Genomic DNA, 19082 nt, shown 5'->3' with positions numbered 1-19082 from the left:
ATGGATGGTTGAGACTGCTTTGTGACACATGTAATGTGTCGCAGACCCTAAATTAAGGTTTCACGTCCGCGCTGCTTTGGCTGGACGATTTGGCAAGCCATGCTACCCTTTTGGGGAGGCTGACCATGCGGGGCCCGCAATGGGTCGGTGGTGAATACTCCAATACCTGCCTGGGGTTATGGATCCGATCTAAGCCATCCAATCATGCTGGTGAAGTTGGATGGTCGTGATCGTTTCTTAGACTGATACAGACAATCCAGATGCTCGATCGGGCTAGTATAACACTCCGAGAGTTTTACCCTGTACGGGTATTTCGTACATGCCTCCTTATTTAATACTTGGAGATTCGTGTTGCTCTGTTGAGAGCGATCACTCAGTCGTCATGCCGCACCAATAATGAGAATGGAGTAGTACAGGAAATACAAGGCTGGTCATGCATTAATTGGTAATGCTATAAGTTTATAGTGAAGAATTATTCTCCACTTTATCAGTGGCTTTATCCTTTGCAGGATGTTAGCGCATAGTTTTGGCCTTTACAATTTTATCCTTAAATGAAAATCCACCATCAACAAAGATCTAAGCAATCGAACCACTATCGAACTAGTTCGTTTGAGTCATTTGGACTAGTTATGGTGAAGATGAATAAGGTTGATATGAAAGTGCTCATATGGCTAACCATTTGGTTAACTACTGTTGAACCAACTAGGTGTACACGTTTAGGTACGGTTACACAAACCTAAATGAACGTGTATTTCATTTGTGTATAACAAGCTACGATTCGATCTAACGGTTGAAAGATATAAGCTTGAATCTAATCAGGTTTTCATCTAACGGTGAATATTGAATGCTTTGTTATCAAGGTAGCATTGATTGCAAACCCTGATTTGAAGACTATATATAGGAGAACTCTAGCAACTAGGAAACCTAATCCCCACACCTCCTGTGTGATACTAGTTGTATAAGTTAGAGTCGATTCTCCTTTAACCTTAGGTTTCTACCGAGAACCTGTAGGTTAACGACTTGAAGACTTCATTGGGATTGTGAAGCCTGGCCCAACTATTTTCTCTGTAGTTGCGTGATCTGGTCTTGATGATTCTATCGTATTGAGTACAACTGTAAAATTGGCTCGAGATTAATTTCTCCGATAGGCAAGATAAAAAAGTAGTCACAAACATCTTCGTCTCATCGTTTGTGATTCCACAATATCTTGTTTCGCTGGTCGATTAAGGTTATTGTGAGGTGATTGATATTTCTAGGTTGTTCTTCGGGAATATAAGTCTGGTATATCAATTGGTTCACGTTCACCTTGATTTATCAAAAGACGGAACAAAATTCGTAGGTATTTCTGTGGGAGACAGATTTATCTATTATTGTAGACTTTTCTGTGTGATACATATTTGTTTATTAAAGTCTTCGACTTTGGGTCGTAGCAACTCTTAGTTGTGGGTGAGATCAACTAAGGGAATCAAGTACGTAGTATCCTGTTGGGATCAGAGACGTAAGGAGCACAACTGTGCCTTGGATCAGTGTGAGATTGATTGGGGTTCAACTACAGTCCAGACCGAAGTTAGTTTTTAGTAGGCTAGAGTCTGTAGCGGCTTAATACAGTGTGTGTTCAGTTTGGACTAGGTCCCGGGGTTTTTCTGCATTTACAGTTTCCTCATTAACAAAACTTCTGGTGTCTGTGTTATTTCTTTTCCGCATTGTATTTTGTTATATAATTGAAATATCACAGGTTGTGCGTTGAATCGATCAATTGGTAAATCCAGCCTTTGGTTGTTGATTGATCCTTGAACATTGGTCTTTGGTACCGTTCAAGTGAATTTCTTTTTTATTCAATTAGACTCGCAAACTGCTATTTGCTTGAGTAAGTATTGAATCGAGAAATTGAGATATAACTCCTTGATATGCTTTTCTTAAGATTGAGTCTAACTGTCTAGTTGATTCTCTTGAAAGTATATTGGAGTTGGTCCATACAGATTGTTAAGCGAAATATTGGGTGAGGTTGTTAGACGCCCACTTTTTCAATAATGTACACGATCGGGTACGGTTACATAAACCTAAATGAGGGTACATTTCACTTGTATGTAACAAGCTAAGTTCGATCTAACGGTTGAAAGATATTAGCTTGGTTGAATCAGGTTTTTCATCTAACGGTGAATATTGAATGCTTTGTTACCAAGGTAACTTGGATTGCAAACCCTGATCTGAAAACTATATAAAGGAGAATTCTAGCAACTGGGAAACCTAATCCCCACACCTCTTGTGTGTTACTAGTTGCATCAACTAGAGTCGATTCTCCTTTAACCTTAGGTTTCTATCGAGACCCTGCAGGTTAACGACTTCAAAGACTTCATTGGGATTGTGAAGCCAGACCCAACTATTTTCTTTGTAGTTGCGTGTTCTGATCTTGCCCGATTCTATCGTTTGAGTACTATCTTCTCTAAGATTTGCTCGAGATTTAATCTCCGATAGGCAAGATAAAAAGTAATCACAAACACCTTCGTCTCATCGTTTGTGATTCCACAATATCTAGTTTCTCCATCATACGATTTAGATTATTGTGAGGCAATTGATAATACTAGGCTGTTCTTCGGGAATATAAGTCCGGTTTATCAATTGGTTCCTGTTGACCTTGATTTATCAAAAGACGGAACAAAACTCATAGGTATTTCTGTGGGAGACAGATTTATCTATTCCAATAGACTTTTCTGTGTGAGACAGATTTGTTTATCAAGTCTTCGACTTTAGGTCGTAGCAACTCTTGGTTGTAGGTGAGATCAGCTAAGGGAATCAAGTACGTAGTATCCTGCTGGGATCAGAGACGTAAGGAACGCAGCTGTACCTTGAATTAGTGTGAGATTGATTAGGTTTCAACTACAGTCCAGTCCGAAGTTCATTGGTAGTAGGCTAGTGTCTGCAGCGGCTTAATACAGTGTGGTGTTCAATCTGGACTAGGTCCCGGGATTTTTATGCATTTGCGGTTTCCTCGTTAACAAAATTTCTGGTATCTGTGTTATTTGTTTTCCGCATTATATTTTGTTATATAATAGAAATATCACAGGTTGTACATAGTTCAATCAATTAGATAATCCAACCTTTGGTTGTTGATTATATTGATTGACACTTGAACATTGGTCTTTGGTACCGTTCAAGTTGTCTCACATAATAATCAGGCTCGCGGATTTCTATCTGTTTGATTTGCTGATTTCTTTGTGAAACAAATATATAAACTCTTTGATATACTTTTCTCTAGATTGAGTCTGACTGTCTAGTTGATTCTCTAGAAAGTATATTGGAGTAAGTCCTCTCAGATTGCCAAACGAATTGTTGGGTGTGGTTGTTAGAACCCCGCATTTTCATCTTATAAAACTTATTAAGAAATATGTGAGACATTGTATATGAAGTTTTCTTTCTAATCTATATTTCGACCTACTAGTGTCGATATACGGTCTCAGATTAAAATCTACCAAATCCTAGATTTGTTATAGCACTGCTCGGTCGAACTCGCAAGCGTTGCTTGTTGATACATGAAAAATATCACCCGTTAACAGGGTTAGGAGCCCTTTAGGGGGTGTCAGGCCCAACATGAATAAAAGGGGACTTGGGGACTAAGGCCCAAGTTCACTAAGGAATACCCATGAAGAGGAAAGGACAAGGAAGGGATTAAAGGAAGAGGAGGAGGTTGTATTAGAGAAGGAGTGGCATTAGTAGTAATTAAAGGAGTTTAGGACATGTGGCATGATGTCATAAAAGGAAGGGATTTTGGGAAAGTCTATAAAAGAAGGTACATAGTACAATAGAGGAGGCATTCCCTCTCATACCATTCCTAGAAAGTGTAGCTATTTGGTGTAGCTAGGGCAGGTAGGACCAAAATAGGAATCACCCCTCAACATTTGGCGACCACACCCGAAGGCTCGTGCCTATCTCACCATGACGCACCCGGGAAGCACTAGCACAAGCGTGCTAAGAAATCGTAACCAGCCCGACGACCTCGACCAGGTATTAATAGAAGAAGAAGACGAAGAAAACGAAGAAGAAGTGCCAGCACAAGACGCGGATGGAAAAAGGATAACACATAAACCCCAGAATAGAGAGGCAGGAGTAACGCAAGTAAAAGGCGAGCAACAAATGACACAACCACCAAAGCCCTCTCCTTCGAAACTACAAGACATACGAAAGGAGTTAGAAGCACGCGCTCAAAGGAAACAAAAGCTTAGGGAGTGGATGGAACAAGCTACAATGACAAATCAAGATGTCATCGAGGTAATGGCAGCGAATGATGGGTACAAGGACAACGAGCCTATGACAATGACAAAAGAATAAGTGGAAAGGTATTTAAATTAAAATCACAGCGTGGTGAAACAAGACAATTATGACGCTATGAGCATCCCCTACCCGGCGAACGTCAACGAGTATCAATACTCGGAAGACTACACATCACTAAAGTTCAAAGCATACGATGGGCAAGGAAACGCGCGAGAACATCTTAGTCGACTTTTTTCAGCAATGAACAACAAGGCCTCTAAAGTTATGCTTGAGAGAGTTCCCCAAATCAGTCACGGGAACAACGTTCACCTGGTATGGTAACTTAAAAGCAGAGAGCGTGGACTCGTGGCAAACCATGTCTGCTCTTTTCCTTAGGAAATTTTATTCATCTAAAAGAAAGATCACATCAATAGACCAGAGCGGGTGCAACCAACGAGTAGGAGAAGAAATCGGGAAATACATCTTTCGATTCCGACGTATCGCGCTGGACTACTACGAGGATATCAATGAGGAAGCGCTAGTGGAGATTTGCATACGCGGATGGCATCATCCTTCAAAACAAGTCTGATCAACTTCATATTCCAAATGTTCGTCGAATTCGTGAAGCCAGGTCCAACTATTTTCTTTGTAGTTGTGTATCCTGATTTTAATCGTATTGAGTTTAATCTTCTCTAAGATTTTCTCGAGATTTATATCCGATAGGTAGGATATAAAAAGTAACCACAACAGTTTCTTCGTCTCAGACTCTTGTGAGTCCGTAATAACTTCTTATGTTAATCAGTTAGGTTATTGTGAGGTGACTAATATTTCTAGGCTGTTATTCAAGAGTATAAGACCGGATTATTAGTTGAGTTTCTTTTTCACCTTGATCTTTATCTTAAGACGGAAACAACAAATAAAATAAACTTATCTGTGGGAGATAGATTTGTGTATAAGTCTTTGACTTTGGGCCGTAACAACTTCTAGGATGTAAAGGACATCAGATAGGGGAATCAAGTGTGTGGAGTCTTGCAAGATTCAAGAGGCGTAAGGAACGCGACTGTACCTTAATCGGTGTGACATTTGGTTAGGCACAACTACATTCCAGTCTGAAGTTAACTTGTAGTAAGCTAGACTCTGTAGCGGCTTAATACAGTGTGGTGTTCAAATCTAGACTAGGTCCCGGGGTTATTTCTTTTCCGCATTATATTTTTTTTATATAATTGAATTATCACAGGTCATGTATAGTTCAATCACAGTTGATAAATCCGACCTTGTTTGTTGAATAAAACTTGATTGACACTCGGACATTGGTCTTTGGTACCATCCGAATTATTATCATATCAATCAGTCTCATGGATTTCTATCTAGTTGATTTACTGATTGTACTGAGAAAGAGATAAAGCTCTTTGATATCTTTCTTGATTGAGTCTCACTTTTAAGTTGGTGCTCACAAAATTATATTGGAGTTTAGTCCATACAGATTTCTGAACAAAATATTGGGTGTGGTTGTTATACCCCCGCGTTTTCACATTCATAAGGGTCAAATTCTGCAAAAGTACCACATTTGGAGTATTAGAGATGGTAAGCAAATAAAAATATGGAAACACAACTGGATCAATTAGCATAAGTCCAAGACAACTAAGTAATGTACAAGAAGATTAACAAGACAACTTCACTGTAAATTATCTACTGATTAGCAATACTTCCCACTGGAATCTCAATGAAATTTAAAATCATTTAGACCAACAGAAGCTACCAGTATTCAAGATATCATAATTCTTAAGGAGGGTCAAGGTAGAATCTACTAGACTTTAACAAGAAATGGAAAATTCTATGTTCAATCTACTTAGAGAGCTCAAGAAAATTACAATTTGAATAGTGAAGAACAAACATTCTGGATGTGAATTTTGCTCTACATCCTGAAGCTTTACAATCTCTGCAACAAGCTAACTTCCTGCAACAATAGATGAGGAGATGGAATGAGGAACAAAATAACATAATAATAATTTTGTATTACCTGCAACCATAATTTTATGGAAAATTAGGAAACGTGGATGCACTCCGGGTGTTTGAAAACAAAAAACCTAAGTTAGAAACTATCAGTATCTGAATCAAAAATTTCTCCTCCAAGTATAATATATCCAATTAAATTACTAATCAGAATTGTTGGGACATTGTAAGTGAAGTTCTCATTCTTATGGTTCTGTTTTATTGCAATACTCCTAAATGGATTTCTTTGTAAATCTTTATTCCATCTAGAGGCTTATGCCAAGGAGATCTTATTTCACCATACTTTGTGTATAGAGGGATTCTCAATAATGTTATATAAATTAATCAAAAAATATGAAAATGATTCAAGGAATTCAACCATGAAAAAATTTCTCATGTAAATCATCTTTTATTTGCGGATGACTACTTACTTTCTACAGAGCTAACATGCAGCAAGTGACAAACCCTATGCAGATTATTCAATATTTCAATGCAGCCTCTGGACAAGTTATATTTCACAAGTCAAGTATTTTTATCAACAAGTGTAGGCCAAGACAAACAAGTAATTGATTGATAAGCGTACTTCAAACGAAAAAAATACATTGGACTGCCTCTATTTCTAGGAAGAAACAAGAATGAAAGCAACAGATTGTTTGTTGAAAAAGTTCATAATAGACTGGAAATCGGAAATAAAATCTTGTAAATCAAGTAGGAAAAGTCACACAAATTCAGGTTGCGATGGGTACAATGGAAAATTGTCATATGAGCTGCTTCAAAATGCCAAGAAAAACTATTGAAGATTTTTAGTGGATTAAAAAAACAAGGAATAAGGATTTTCTTAAAGTCTTAGAGGTTCATTTGTAAGCCAAAAAAACTTGGTGTTTCTGGATTCAAAGATACTTTTCAATTAAACGAAGATCTATTGGCATAAGTGGCTTAGAGAATAATTACAGAGAATAATACATTATGGGTTATAATTTTGCAAACGAAGTACTTCCACACCAAAGATCCGCTAAGTGACGAGATATCAATAAATGGTTTATGAAGTTTGATAAGCATTTTGTTAGAGCACTGCTCGGTCGAACTCGCAATCATTTCTATCTCATGCTTGTTTGTCAAGTTTAGTTGATCAAAACTATATACTTGATTTCTAGTATACTTATAGCTATGTGCCGGATTAGGATAAAAATGTATAGTTGAGCTTTAGACTTCACGACGTTCACCAATTGAAGAAGAAGATTTATTGAAGAACTTGGAGGAACTTTATCAACAAAAGGTATGTGGAGACTAAAACTTATCTATTACTCAAATATCTATTCTATTTTATCTTCTAAATAGACTAAGTCGTATAGCTATATAAACTTTTACATTATGCATATTTGATTTCGAGTCGAGTTTATCTCGTTTATATATTTATTGAAATACGTGTTGGAAGCTTTTAGCTTTAGCTAAGTTCATCATCTACTTGACGAGTTTACCTTTAATATCTATTGGTAACTAAATATTAAGTTAAGATGACCATGTGAAAATTACCTTGAACATCTTACATGATTTGTGTGAGAAAATCATTTTATGTTAACTTGGGAAGTTTCACATTGATCAATTAATCACTTGAAAATTATTTGAAGCTAGTGGTATGTGTAAGACTATCATTGTTGTCCTCAAAAGATGTTTCAATGATTAAATGAGAGTTTAAAACTACTACCAATGTCTGGATATAACACAGGTTATATACTTTGTATGCTAACTGTGAAGTTCTAGTTCAGTTCCAGAACTTTTGTTTGCGAACTATGTTTGCGAACGGGTTTACTTATGAAAGGTCCGAAACTGTGGTTCGCGTACTCTATTTGCGAACGACTAGACAAGTCTAAGTCTGGAACTGTGGTTCGCGTACTATATTTGCGGACGACAAGAATGGGCTGATAGGTGCCTAAAGCACCTACTTTTATATCTAGTATTATGCTTTCTTTTCGAGTTTTCTTGTAAATTATGTATCTTATGTTTTCTTTTGAGTTTATCAGGTGTAATGGAGTCATTATGAGCAAAAAAAAGAGAAATCAATCACTTTGAGCCAAAAGGGCCAAATAGTCATTTAATAGGCAAATAATATTGGAAGCCGAGAAATGGTTAAGGGACAACTCTATCAGAGGAGTATTAAAGACAGCCAGTTTATGTTAAGAAGCTGCCAGTTTGGGTAGCCCTTATCCAGAGGATGTGTGTGCTGTTAGCACCCAAATTGAGGTGGTCCCTATCCCTGATATCCAACTCAGCTTCTTTAACCTAATCGAGAGAATTCTTGTCTCAGTCATTTCAATCACCTGAAACATAGAAAGCAAAGAAGAACTATCATGTGAAACCCTAGAAACAAAAGTAGAAGCCTCCCTAATGGAGATATATAGGTTTAGAGAAAGAATTTTCTATTTATATGCTTCTCCCATTCCAAAAGGATACTCTTTCCGATATTAGGTCTTCTCAAAACCCATCTCCAAGTGGTCCACCAAGCCCATAGTGTGTTAAAGCCCATGCGAAAATCTCTGCCAGAATTGTTTGACGCAATTGTTGACATCATCACCGGAACCCGGTCACTGTCGGTCACCTGAGTACTGCCGCCGTTGATAGAATATTATGTCAAGATTCTGTTAAAGTTAACTGTCAGACTAACGGTCTTTGGTTAGTCAATGGGTCAAATAAGGGAAGTCAGCTGCTCTGACTCTGTCTTACTGGGCTGACACAACTGAGTTGCATCTGGAATCTCCGAGTCGACTCACCAGAATGGAGAATCATACCAATGTAGTCAATATCGGATACCGGTTTGTCTCGGCTGAGGACCGGTACACTGGTACAACATTGTATCGGGGAGATCTCGGTTTCAAATATCGGGGAGATATCGGTTCTAAATTTATATCTATAATTTATATTGTTTCACACAAAATTATACAACATTAAAATGCATCAATTTTAGAAAAACAAACAAGTTCATTCAAAACATAAGAGTCGTCGTATGAAGTTCAAATTGGAAAAATGGGAGAATTCACAACTTTAAAGTTCACAATCTGGAAACATAATTAAACATGGACATTACAATTTTAATCAAAATCATTCGATTCATCATAGATATCATAATCTTCCGTAGCTCCATCATCTCCACCAAGTAGTCCATAATTAGAGTCCAACATCAAGTCATCAATATCATATCCACTATATTCAGAGTCAGTTGGATAAGTAGATTTGCGTCGGGAGATACAAGCACTTTTACCAACAACTGGCATACCTTTTTCACCAACAATATCTTGCAAATCATCCAAAATAACATTATCTCCTTGTACAACCAAGTCATCCAAATTCTCTAAAGCCAACCATTCATCATTGTCATCATGCTCATCCAGAAAAATGGGATCATGAGCTTTCGGATCATCATTATATTGACTGATTTCTTTGTATCGACGTTCCAATTTCTTGTTGTATTGAATAAAGACGCTATCATTCAATTTTTGTTGCTTTATGCGATTTCGCTTCTTTGAATGCAACTGAAAGACGAAAGGATAATAAGTAAATGAAATGAAACACATCAAACAGATTTAATCTTGATGTTCATCATTATAAATTGAACCAAATAGAAAAGCCAAATATAAATCAAGTGTGTTGGAACATAACTTAGTATTTAGCGACCCTAAATGCAGGGAAAAGGAGAAGACAGGTTTAGATTGACTCACCACCGGTCCATCAAAGGTAGCGATGGCAGCACAGAGAACAATACCATGATCATTTTGATTTTGGGTCATAGACTGATTTGGATCATTAGCACATGACATCATATGGAACAATGAAAAATGCCCTACTCTTGCTCATATAGTGGTATACAATGTTAACACATTACACATTAACTACAACTTGGTGTGTCGCGGCACCTCAGGAAACTGAATTACAGGCATACATATGGTCTAAATACCCTTACAGGAAAATGGTAATACATGAAAAATAATCAGTGCAAGTAAGACTCAACAAGATTAGAATACTTACATTCTGAAATGTGCTCCAGTTTCGCTCACACGGGGAAGCAGAACAAGTAAGACTCAATACCCTTATTGCAAATTTTTGTAGGTTTGGGGTATCGATTCCTCCATATGTAATCCACCAATCATCTGTCATAAACACGGACAAAATAATTATACAAATGCATAGGTAACACAGATGTAATCAAACCTTCAACTTACATAACAAACAAACTTACGAGGTTGATCTTTATATCTTCTTTTTTTGCAAACCGGAGTTCCCAAGATCCCGTTAGCATCACTGTAGTCTCTCAATTCAGTTGTAGCTTTCTCAAGATCTTCTTCATTGGGAATAAGCCTTTGCATTGCTGTATGAAGTCCCCTTTTGATTTCTATGTACTTAAGATCATTATCCATTAGATGAGCAGGGACTTTGTAGAATATGGAAGGATTTAAATAATATGCAGCACAATGTAGAGCATGATTGAAGTTATTCTTCCATCTTTTATCAAAGATAGCCTTAATTACAGCCCAAGTACTATCATCTTGACTGAAATTCTCCTCGAGTTTCTCCCTTGCTATCCTCATTGCTTCATAAAAACAAGGCATTGTAGGTTTGCGCTCGATATCCACTAACCTTACAACCTTAACCAAAGGCTTTAGCACTCTACAAGAATAATCAACATCTTCCCAAAATGTACTGCTTGTGACAATTTTAAGTACATTAATTCCCATAGTTTCTTTTGCAAACCTCATTTTCAACCACTTATCATTCACGAACATTATTTGCAAATGGGTTTTATACTTTGCAAGACTTTCTAGTGTGTAGTACTGAGTTGCAAATCTAGTCTTTGTAGACCTATGTAATTCACCACCGATCATCTCCCTCATTAAGCTTAATACTTGAAAATGAGCATAAATATATGTAACGAGTCTCTTACCTAGAATGACGGCTGTCTTGATTCGTGGAAGCTTGCCACCAAGTTCTTCTAGCATCAACTGAACACAATGAGCACCACAAGGAGTCCAAAACATATTTGGGTATTCAAGCATTAAATCTTTCCCTGCCTTTTTAAAATTTGAACCATTATCGGTAATGAACTGAACTATATTTTCTTCCCCAACATCGTTAATTACCTCCTTTACAAGCCCACGTATAAAATCAGCATCATTGGTTCTGTTTGACGCATCCACAGACTTCAAAAAAACTGTCCCTTTCGGACAATTCACCAAAAAGTTAATAAGATGTCGCTTTTTCCCATCTGTCCAGCCATCAGACATGATAGAACATCCAAACCTCTTCCAATGTTCCCTAAATGTATCAACAAATTTCTTCATTTCTACTAACCGGTCCTTGAAAAGATTCGTACGAATCTGATGGTAAGATGGTGGGGGCATAGCTAACAAAAAACAACATAAAAAGCAAAAGTAAACCAAATGAATATACGATAAGAAGAACAGATTAAAGCACGTATTATAGCTAAAATCAACTGAGCATATCACAACTGCTTACCTTTCCCATAGTCGCCTATTGCATATATCATTTCTTTGAAACTTGGGCAACGAACAGTGTTAAATGATACTGAATTCTCAGTCATCCAAGCTGAAATGCATTTCCATGCAGTCTTCATTAACTTCTCTTTCACAGCTGAGTCTCTTTCAAGAGTGGCCTGTTGAGTTTTTTTGTGGTCTGTCTTCATATATAAATCAATTGGACCTCTACTATTACTTTGGCTTATCCTCTTTCTCTTTATCTGATTCTGAGAAACTAGTTGACTAGCACCCACACCAGCACTAGCACCAGCACCAGCACCACGACTGCCCATATTGCCATCAATTTCAACTTCTTGTTCTTCAACATCGGTATCAGCATCAGAGGCTTCATCTGAGTTGTTTGCACGCCGATACGCTAAATCAATGTTATCCTTATGAGCTTTTTTGGTCCTCTTTACAGAATTCACCAGACCAACTTTGTTCATAATATCAATGGACACATTTGGACATGAAGAAACATTCCCTTTAATATGTAAAAGATGCTCCTTAAGCCTAGTAATTCCACCACCACGAATTAATTTCTTACATAACAAACAAGTAATTATATTTTGATTTGCTAGGTCTTGGCGTTCACCCCATTCCCATGCTGGATCTTTAGTTTGAGTAGCCGAAGAAGAGGGCAATAAATCACAGGTAGTGTTTGCCGTATTTGAATTTGATGCATTAGAAGAATCCATAATCACAACCTACAACAGAAATAAAACAAATTAAATCCCAGGAACAGACTGATAATGTATGCAACTACATACTAATACTATCATCAACAACACAACAAATTAAACCTCAACATTTCCATCAACAACACAATAGATTAAACCTCAACATTTCCATCAACAACCAATCTTAAGGAAATCAGTAGCAATAAGTAAAACAGAAAATTCAAATCCAAATCCCTAAAACAGAAACAAACAAAACAAAAGTGCAATAAGTATGTAAATAGACCTGAACCAAGCAAGAAAGACAATATAGAAAGAATATTATCACACAACTGTAGCTTCTTTGGGATTAATATATAAGCAGTGAAAATCAGTACACAAAAATTAAAATCGTTGTAATCTGTAAAGACATGGAGCTATCTATTTTAATACCCAGTTGCTAGATGAACTGTTTTGATGTTTCTTCAGCGACTTTGCCTTTGCTGGATATGCATATAAGATGTATCTTCCCTTGGACCTAAATTGCAAAAATCTAGCATCAGTTTTGGGTACCAGACTACCAGTATTTGTTAATGATCAAAACCAAATTACATTCCAATAGTCTTCTTAAAAACCCTAAAATACACCAAAATATGAACAAAGATTGACATAATCCATTTGAAATAGTTGACATAGATTGACATAATCGATTAATGATCAAAACTAACCTCTTGTTAAGATAGAATCAACTGAATCTCGCCATTAAAATAGAGAAGAAGAACCTGCAACGAAATTTGTAAAATCAACTCTCTACCCTTTGCGTATCGATGGGATTTAGGGATTAAATCTCTTCCCTTCTCTTATAATCCCGAAAATGCCCTCAGAAATTACAGCAAATGACAAATATCGCCGATAATACGATATTATCGGTGTACTGTATTTACCGTATCGGACGGTATTATCGGCACAAAAATCGTTTTGCGATATCGGGATTTCCGTATCGCTCAGTGTCCGATACCGGTAATATCGCCGATATTTCGGCCGGTATGGACGAAATTGACTACATTGAATCATACAGAGTTTCCTCTGTTTTTACGACTATTCTCAGGCCGATTTCATGCCATTCTTCTCCCCTGTAACAAGCCTAAACATTCATCTATTCATTCAGGCATTCACTCTTGCACACTATTGCATTCTCACCTGCAACATCAACTCAGCACCATAAACAACTCACTGCATCTTCTACATTTACTCCTTCACGGCTGTAAATTCAGTGTCTCTAAACTTCAACAGCATCAACATCTCCTTGCTGATGCTTCAATCAGTAGCTGCAACCATATTTACTTCGTCACAAGCTTTGAACCCTTCTATCAACTCCAATCTCTTCCTGTAACATCAACAACATAAACTCAACTACTCCGATCCATTCTCTTATACATATCGAAGCCTAACCCATCTCAATTGCAGCTCAATAAAACCCTTGATTCCATTTTCGTCTCGAACTCATCTCTGTCTCGATTTGTCTCAGACCCATCTTCAATTTCTGCTCAATTTGACTCAACAACATCGATGCTTCATGTAAAGTTCAAGAACACAGCACTGAGATTCAAACTAAAAATCCATTTAATTCACGACAGATATTGAATGTTCTTCATATCACAACCTTTCATCTTCCCTCATTTCTTCTTCGCTGCTTAATCCACAGCGACTTCAACCCATCGATCTGTTGATCTCAATCTTCAATTACTGTAAATCTCATATCCCCTTTTATCCTTGTCTCAACCCACCAAAATAACTCAAACCCCCAATTCTTTCTTCAACAACAACATCAAATCATCATCTTCTTTGTCTCAATTCTGATCCATTTCTCTATATCTCTCGGTTTCAGTAGCAGAGCCTGCTGGTTTTATTTCTCAACTTTTGTTTCAGGTGAATGAAATGACTGAGAGAAGAATTCTCTCGATTAGGTTAAAGAAGCTGAGTTGGATAATTACACCCCAGGGATATGGACCACCTCAGCTTGGGTGCTAACAGCACACACATCCTCTGGATAAGGGCTACCCAAATTGGCAGCCCCTTAACATAAACTGGCTGTCTTTAATACTCCTCTGATAGAGTTGCCCCTTAACCATTGCTCGGCTCCCAATATTATTTTCCTCTTAAATGACTATTTGGCCCTTTTGTCTCAAAGGGATTGATTTCTCTTTCTTTTGCTCATAATGACTCCATTACACCTGATAAACTCAAAAGCAAACATAAGATACATAATTTACAAGAAAACTCGCAAAAAAACATAAATTCTAGATATAAAAGTAGGTGCTTTAGACACCTATCAAATTCCCCCACACTTAGACTTTGCTAGTCCTCGAGCAAATCAAATAAAACAATTCTAAAACCTACATACAACTCCGTCTCGTCGAGGCTACAGTTACTCTTAGCATGAATAACAGGCCTTTGAACCGCTAGGTGTCCCTAGTGGACGAGTTATAGTCTCGTGAGGGCTTACTAGAGATATACCCACAAAACCTACTTTACCAACTTACTAGTTCTCCGTAATGATAGTATCCAACGCGCTAAGAAGACATAGAGATTCTGCACACTAGTCATAAGAAGTTAGACACATAAATGAACACAATCTCATCCTTAAAAGTTGAGAGAGAAATAACCATCCCTTATCGAAGGAAATTCGGGTTCGAAGTGATCAAAAGTCTCGACTCTGCCTCATAAGAAAGGGTTTTATGAATTTTCTCTCAATAATAAACAGCTCTTTATGGGTCATACATATGTCCAGGTAGGAATGAAGACATAATCCTGCGACACGTTGAATGGTAGGAAGGAAAAACCCTCCGAATTGTTTTGAAAACCCACATCTTTTAATCATTTTGAAAACCCATTTTTATGACGATCTCTAAGAAAGGAAATCAACCACTTAACGAAGGTGGGAATATACTTACTTACCTCTTCATCCGTTCGGCGTGCAGTTAGCACCACTCTCACAACATCCATAGAAACGTCATCGGTCTTCAATCCTTGTCTTCATCTTCGTCTTCGGTCTTCAACTCTTGATGATGAAATCTTGAACTTCGTAGAATCTTGACAATGTGATTCTTTCGTCTAATTCCTTGTTGTTTGAAACTTCATTATGGATATTTCTTCTTTCATTGGCTTTATTGAAAGAATATAAAACTAAAAACGAACTAAAACAAACCAAAATATGATACAATGGATTTTTCTTTTCTTTTTTTTTCTCTTTGTTTTTTTTTCTTTATGAGACAAGAAAAATAAAACAAATACACAATGAAAACAAAACAAAATAATAAACCTAAAGAAATTTTCTCTTGTCTTTTTTTTTTCGATATCTTTTTTTTTTTCGATATCTTTTTTTTTGACAAATAATGATGACCATGTCCCAAGTTTTTTTTTTTTTTTTTTTCTTTTTTCTTTTTTTTTTTTTTTGATTTCTTGTCGCATATCATTATAATATTTCCCACCTTGACTTTCTTTGGACGCTTCAATTTACATTGAGGACAATGTAAAGTTTAAGTGTGGGGGAGTGGTTAAGCATTTGCATTGTAAAATTTTCAAAATTTTCAACTTTTTTGTAAATTAGTGAATAAAAGAAACTCCAACTTGTAGTTAGTTTAGAGTCACATAGTATACATGTCGCTAAGATTACATCGAGATTCTCATAAGAGTGACTGAACTTAGAGATGACAGAGAACATGATCGGGTTTCTTACTTGTATGAGAGTTAAAGTTGGGTTTAACCATCCCAGTGGCAAATGAGGTGCAGACTGAATTCGGTAGTAGAGTTGTGATCCCCTATAGTGGAGACTACCCATGTTACATCATGAGAGGGGTCGACCTTCAATTCTTTGTACCTGTCTAAATTGTGCTTTTAGAGTGTGTGTCACCGTACGTTAACTCCGGGCAGAATGGTGAGCTGCCCAACCTCCCACCATAGAAGCACTACTTTGATCTCTTGAGTGCTATTTTTATCAATCATGATGGTGACATCGAATTTCTAACATACATACCACTTGTAATCTTGTTCGCAGTTAGCACCATCCACTTTATCTCTCTCTACATCAACAGGTCCATAGAAACACCATCATCATCAAAAAGAGAAGCATCACAAATTCGAAGGAAAGTTGAAGACGTTCAAGGTTTACAAGCAACCATACAGAAATGAGCAGATTTCAGATTCAAGTAGAGCAACAAGACAAAGAGCAGAATTTTTACAAGTTGAAGACTATTGTACAAGAGTGAAAATTATCAAGATGAGAGTTTAAGAATTTATGATATCGAGATATACAAGTTGTGAAGAATCAAGCGGTAAAGTACTTAAACCATGGTCTTTGTACTTGCATTTTTATTTTATCTTTATTTGTATTTCATTTTCTCTTGTCAACAAAAAAAAACTTGGGACATGGTCATCACTATTTGTCAAAAAAAAAAAGATATTGAAAAAAAAAGACAAGAGAAATTTCTTTAGGTTTATTATTTTGTTTTGTTTTCATTGTGTATTTGTATTATTTTTCTTGTCTCATAAATAAAAAGAAAAGAAAAAAAAGAGAAAAAAAAAAAGAAAAAAAGACAAGAAAAATCCATTGTGTCATATTTTGGTTTGTTTTAGTTCGTTTTTAGTTTTATATTCTTTCAATAAAGCCAATGGAAGAAGAAATATCCATAATGAAGTTTCAAACAACAAGGAATTAGACGAAAGAATCACATTGTCAAGATTCTACGAAGTTCAAGATTTCACCATCAAGAGTTGAAGACCGAAGACGAATATGAAGACAAGGATTGAAGACCGATGATGTTTCTACGGATGCTGTTAAAGTGGTGCTAACTGCACGCCGAACGGATGACGAGGTAAGTAAGCATATACCCACCTTCGTTAAGTGGTTGATTTCCTTTCTTAGAGATCGTCAGAAAAATGGGTTTTCAAAATGATTAAAAGATGTGGGTTTTCAAAACAATTCGGAGGGTTTTGCCTTCCTACCATTCAACGTGTCGCAGGATTATGTCTTCATTCCTACCTGGACACATGTATGACCCATAAAGAGCTGTTTATTATTGAGAGCAACTTCATAAAACCCTTTCTTGTGAGGCAGAGTCGAGACTTTTGATCACTTCGAACCCGAATTTCTTTCGATAAGGGATGGTTATTTCTCTCTCAACTTTTAAGGATGAGATTGTGTTCATTTATGTGTCTAACTTCTTATGACTAGTGTGCAGAATCTCTAGGTCTTCTTAGCGCGTTGGATGCTATCATTACGGAGAACTAGTAAGTTGGTAAAGTAGGTTTTGTGGGTATATCTCTAGTAAGCCCTCACGAGACTATAACTCGTTCACTAGGGACACCTAGCGGTTCAAAGGCCTGTTATTCATTCTAAGAGTAACCGTAGCCTCGACGAGACGGAGTTGTATGTATGTTTTAGAATTGTTTTATTTGATTTGCTCGAGGACTAGCAAAGTCTAAGTGTGGGGGAATTTGATAGGTGTCTAAAGCACCTACTTTTATATCTAGTATTTATGCTTTCTTTGCGAGGTTTTTTTTAAATTATGTATCTTATGTTTGCTTTTGAGTTTATCAGGTGTAATGGAGTCATTATGAGCAAAAGAAAGAGAAATCAATCACTTTGAGCCAAAAGGGCCAAATAGTCATTTAAGAGGAAAATAATATTGGGAGCCGAGCAATGGTTAAGGGGAAACTCTATCGGAGGAGTATTAAAGACAACCAGTTTATGTTAAGGGGCTGCCAATTTGGGTAGCCCTTATCCAGAGGATGTGTGTACTGTTAGCACCCAAACTGAGGTGGTCCTTGTCCCTGGGGTGTAATTATCCAACTCAGCTTCTTTAACCTAATCGAGAGAATTATTCTCTCAGTCATTTCATTCACCTGAAACAGAAATTGAGAAATAAAACCAGCAGCCTCTGCTACTAAAACCGAGAGATATAGAGAAATGGGTCAGAATTGAGACAAAGAAGAAGAAGATGATGATTTGATGTTGCTGTTGAAGAAATAATTGGGGGTTTGAGTTATTTTGGTGGATTGAGACAAAGATAAAAGGGGATCTGAGATTTACAGTAATTGAAGATTGAGATCAACAGATCGATGGGTTGAAGTCGCTGTGGATTAAGCAGCGAAGAAGAAATGAGGGAAGATGAAAGGTTGTGATATGAAGAACATTCAATATCTGTCGTGAATTAAATGGATTTTTAGTTTTAATCTCAGTGCTGTGTTATTGAACTTTACATGAAGCATCGATGTTGTTGAGTCAAATTGAGCAGAAATTGAAGATGGGTTTGAGACAAATCGAGATATAGATAAGTTCGAGATCGAGAAGAAAAAGGAATCAGGGGTTTTATTGAGATGCAATTAAGATGGGTTAGGCTTCGATCTGTATAAGAGAATGGATCGGAGTGCTTGAGCTTGTGTTGTTGATGTTACAGGAAGAGATTGGAGTTGCTAGAAGGGTTCAAAGCTTGTGACAAAGTAAATGTGGTTGCAGCTACTGATTGAAGCATCAACAAGGAGATGTTGATGTTGTTGAAGTTTAGAGACACTGAATTTACAGCCATGAAGGAGTAAATGTAGAAGATGCAGTGAGCTGTTTATGGTGCTGAGTTGATGTTGCAGGTGAGAATGCAACAAT

The 19082-nt window shown here is 36.9% G+C and overlaps 1 protein-coding gene and 1 long non-coding RNA gene across 2 annotated transcripts; both read right to left on the bottom strand.

Annotated features, from left to right (window-relative positions):
* Nucleotides 1–9196: 9196 nt before the first annotated feature.
* On the bottom strand, nucleotides 9197–11977 carry LOC113292662. The gene is made up of 4 exons (XM_026541543.1): nucleotides 11746–11977; nucleotides 10472–11632; nucleotides 10261–10382; nucleotides 9197–9767 (listed from the first exon to the last, which is right to left on the bottom strand). The coding sequence occupies exons 1-4, from the start codon at nucleotides 11930–11932 to the stop codon at nucleotides 9327–9329; spliced, it is 1911 nt and encodes a 636-aa protein (XP_026397328.1). The 5' UTR covers nucleotides 11933–11977; the 3' UTR covers nucleotides 9197–9326.
* A 72-nt stretch (nucleotides 11978–12049) lies between these two features.
* On the bottom strand, nucleotides 12050–14338 carry LOC113292661. Its single transcript, XR_003331815.1, has 3 exons — nucleotides 13150–14338; nucleotides 12875–12959; nucleotides 12050–12472 (listed from the first exon to the last, which is right to left on the bottom strand). It is a non-coding gene; the product is annotated as an uncharacterized LOC113292661 (long non-coding RNA).
* Between the last annotated feature and the right edge of the window lie 4744 nt (nucleotides 14339–19082).

The sequence above is a fragment of the Papaver somniferum genome, chromosome 7 (assembly GCF_003573695.1).
Source record: "Papaver somniferum cultivar HN1 chromosome 7, ASM357369v1, whole genome shotgun sequence".
NCBI classification, from domain to species: Eukaryota; Viridiplantae; Streptophyta; class Magnoliopsida; order Ranunculales; family Papaveraceae; genus Papaver; species Papaver somniferum.
This window is presented reverse-complemented; position numbering and strand designations above follow the sequence as displayed.

Excerpts from the sequence above, each read along its gene's own strand:
- LOC113292662 (XM_026541543.1), bottom strand. The coding sequence starts at position 11,932 with ATGAAGACAGACCACAAAAAAACTCAACAGGCCACTCTTGAAAGAGAC. Across the intron at positions 10,383-10,471 it reads AAGATATAAAGATCAACCTC|ATGATTGGTGGATTACATAT; the intron begins GTAAGTTTGTTT and ends TGTTTATGACAG. Across the intron at positions 9,768-10,260 it reads ACTGGAGCACATTTCAGAAT|TTGCATTCAAAGAAGCGAAA; the intron begins GTAAGTATTCTA and ends TTCGTCTTTCAG.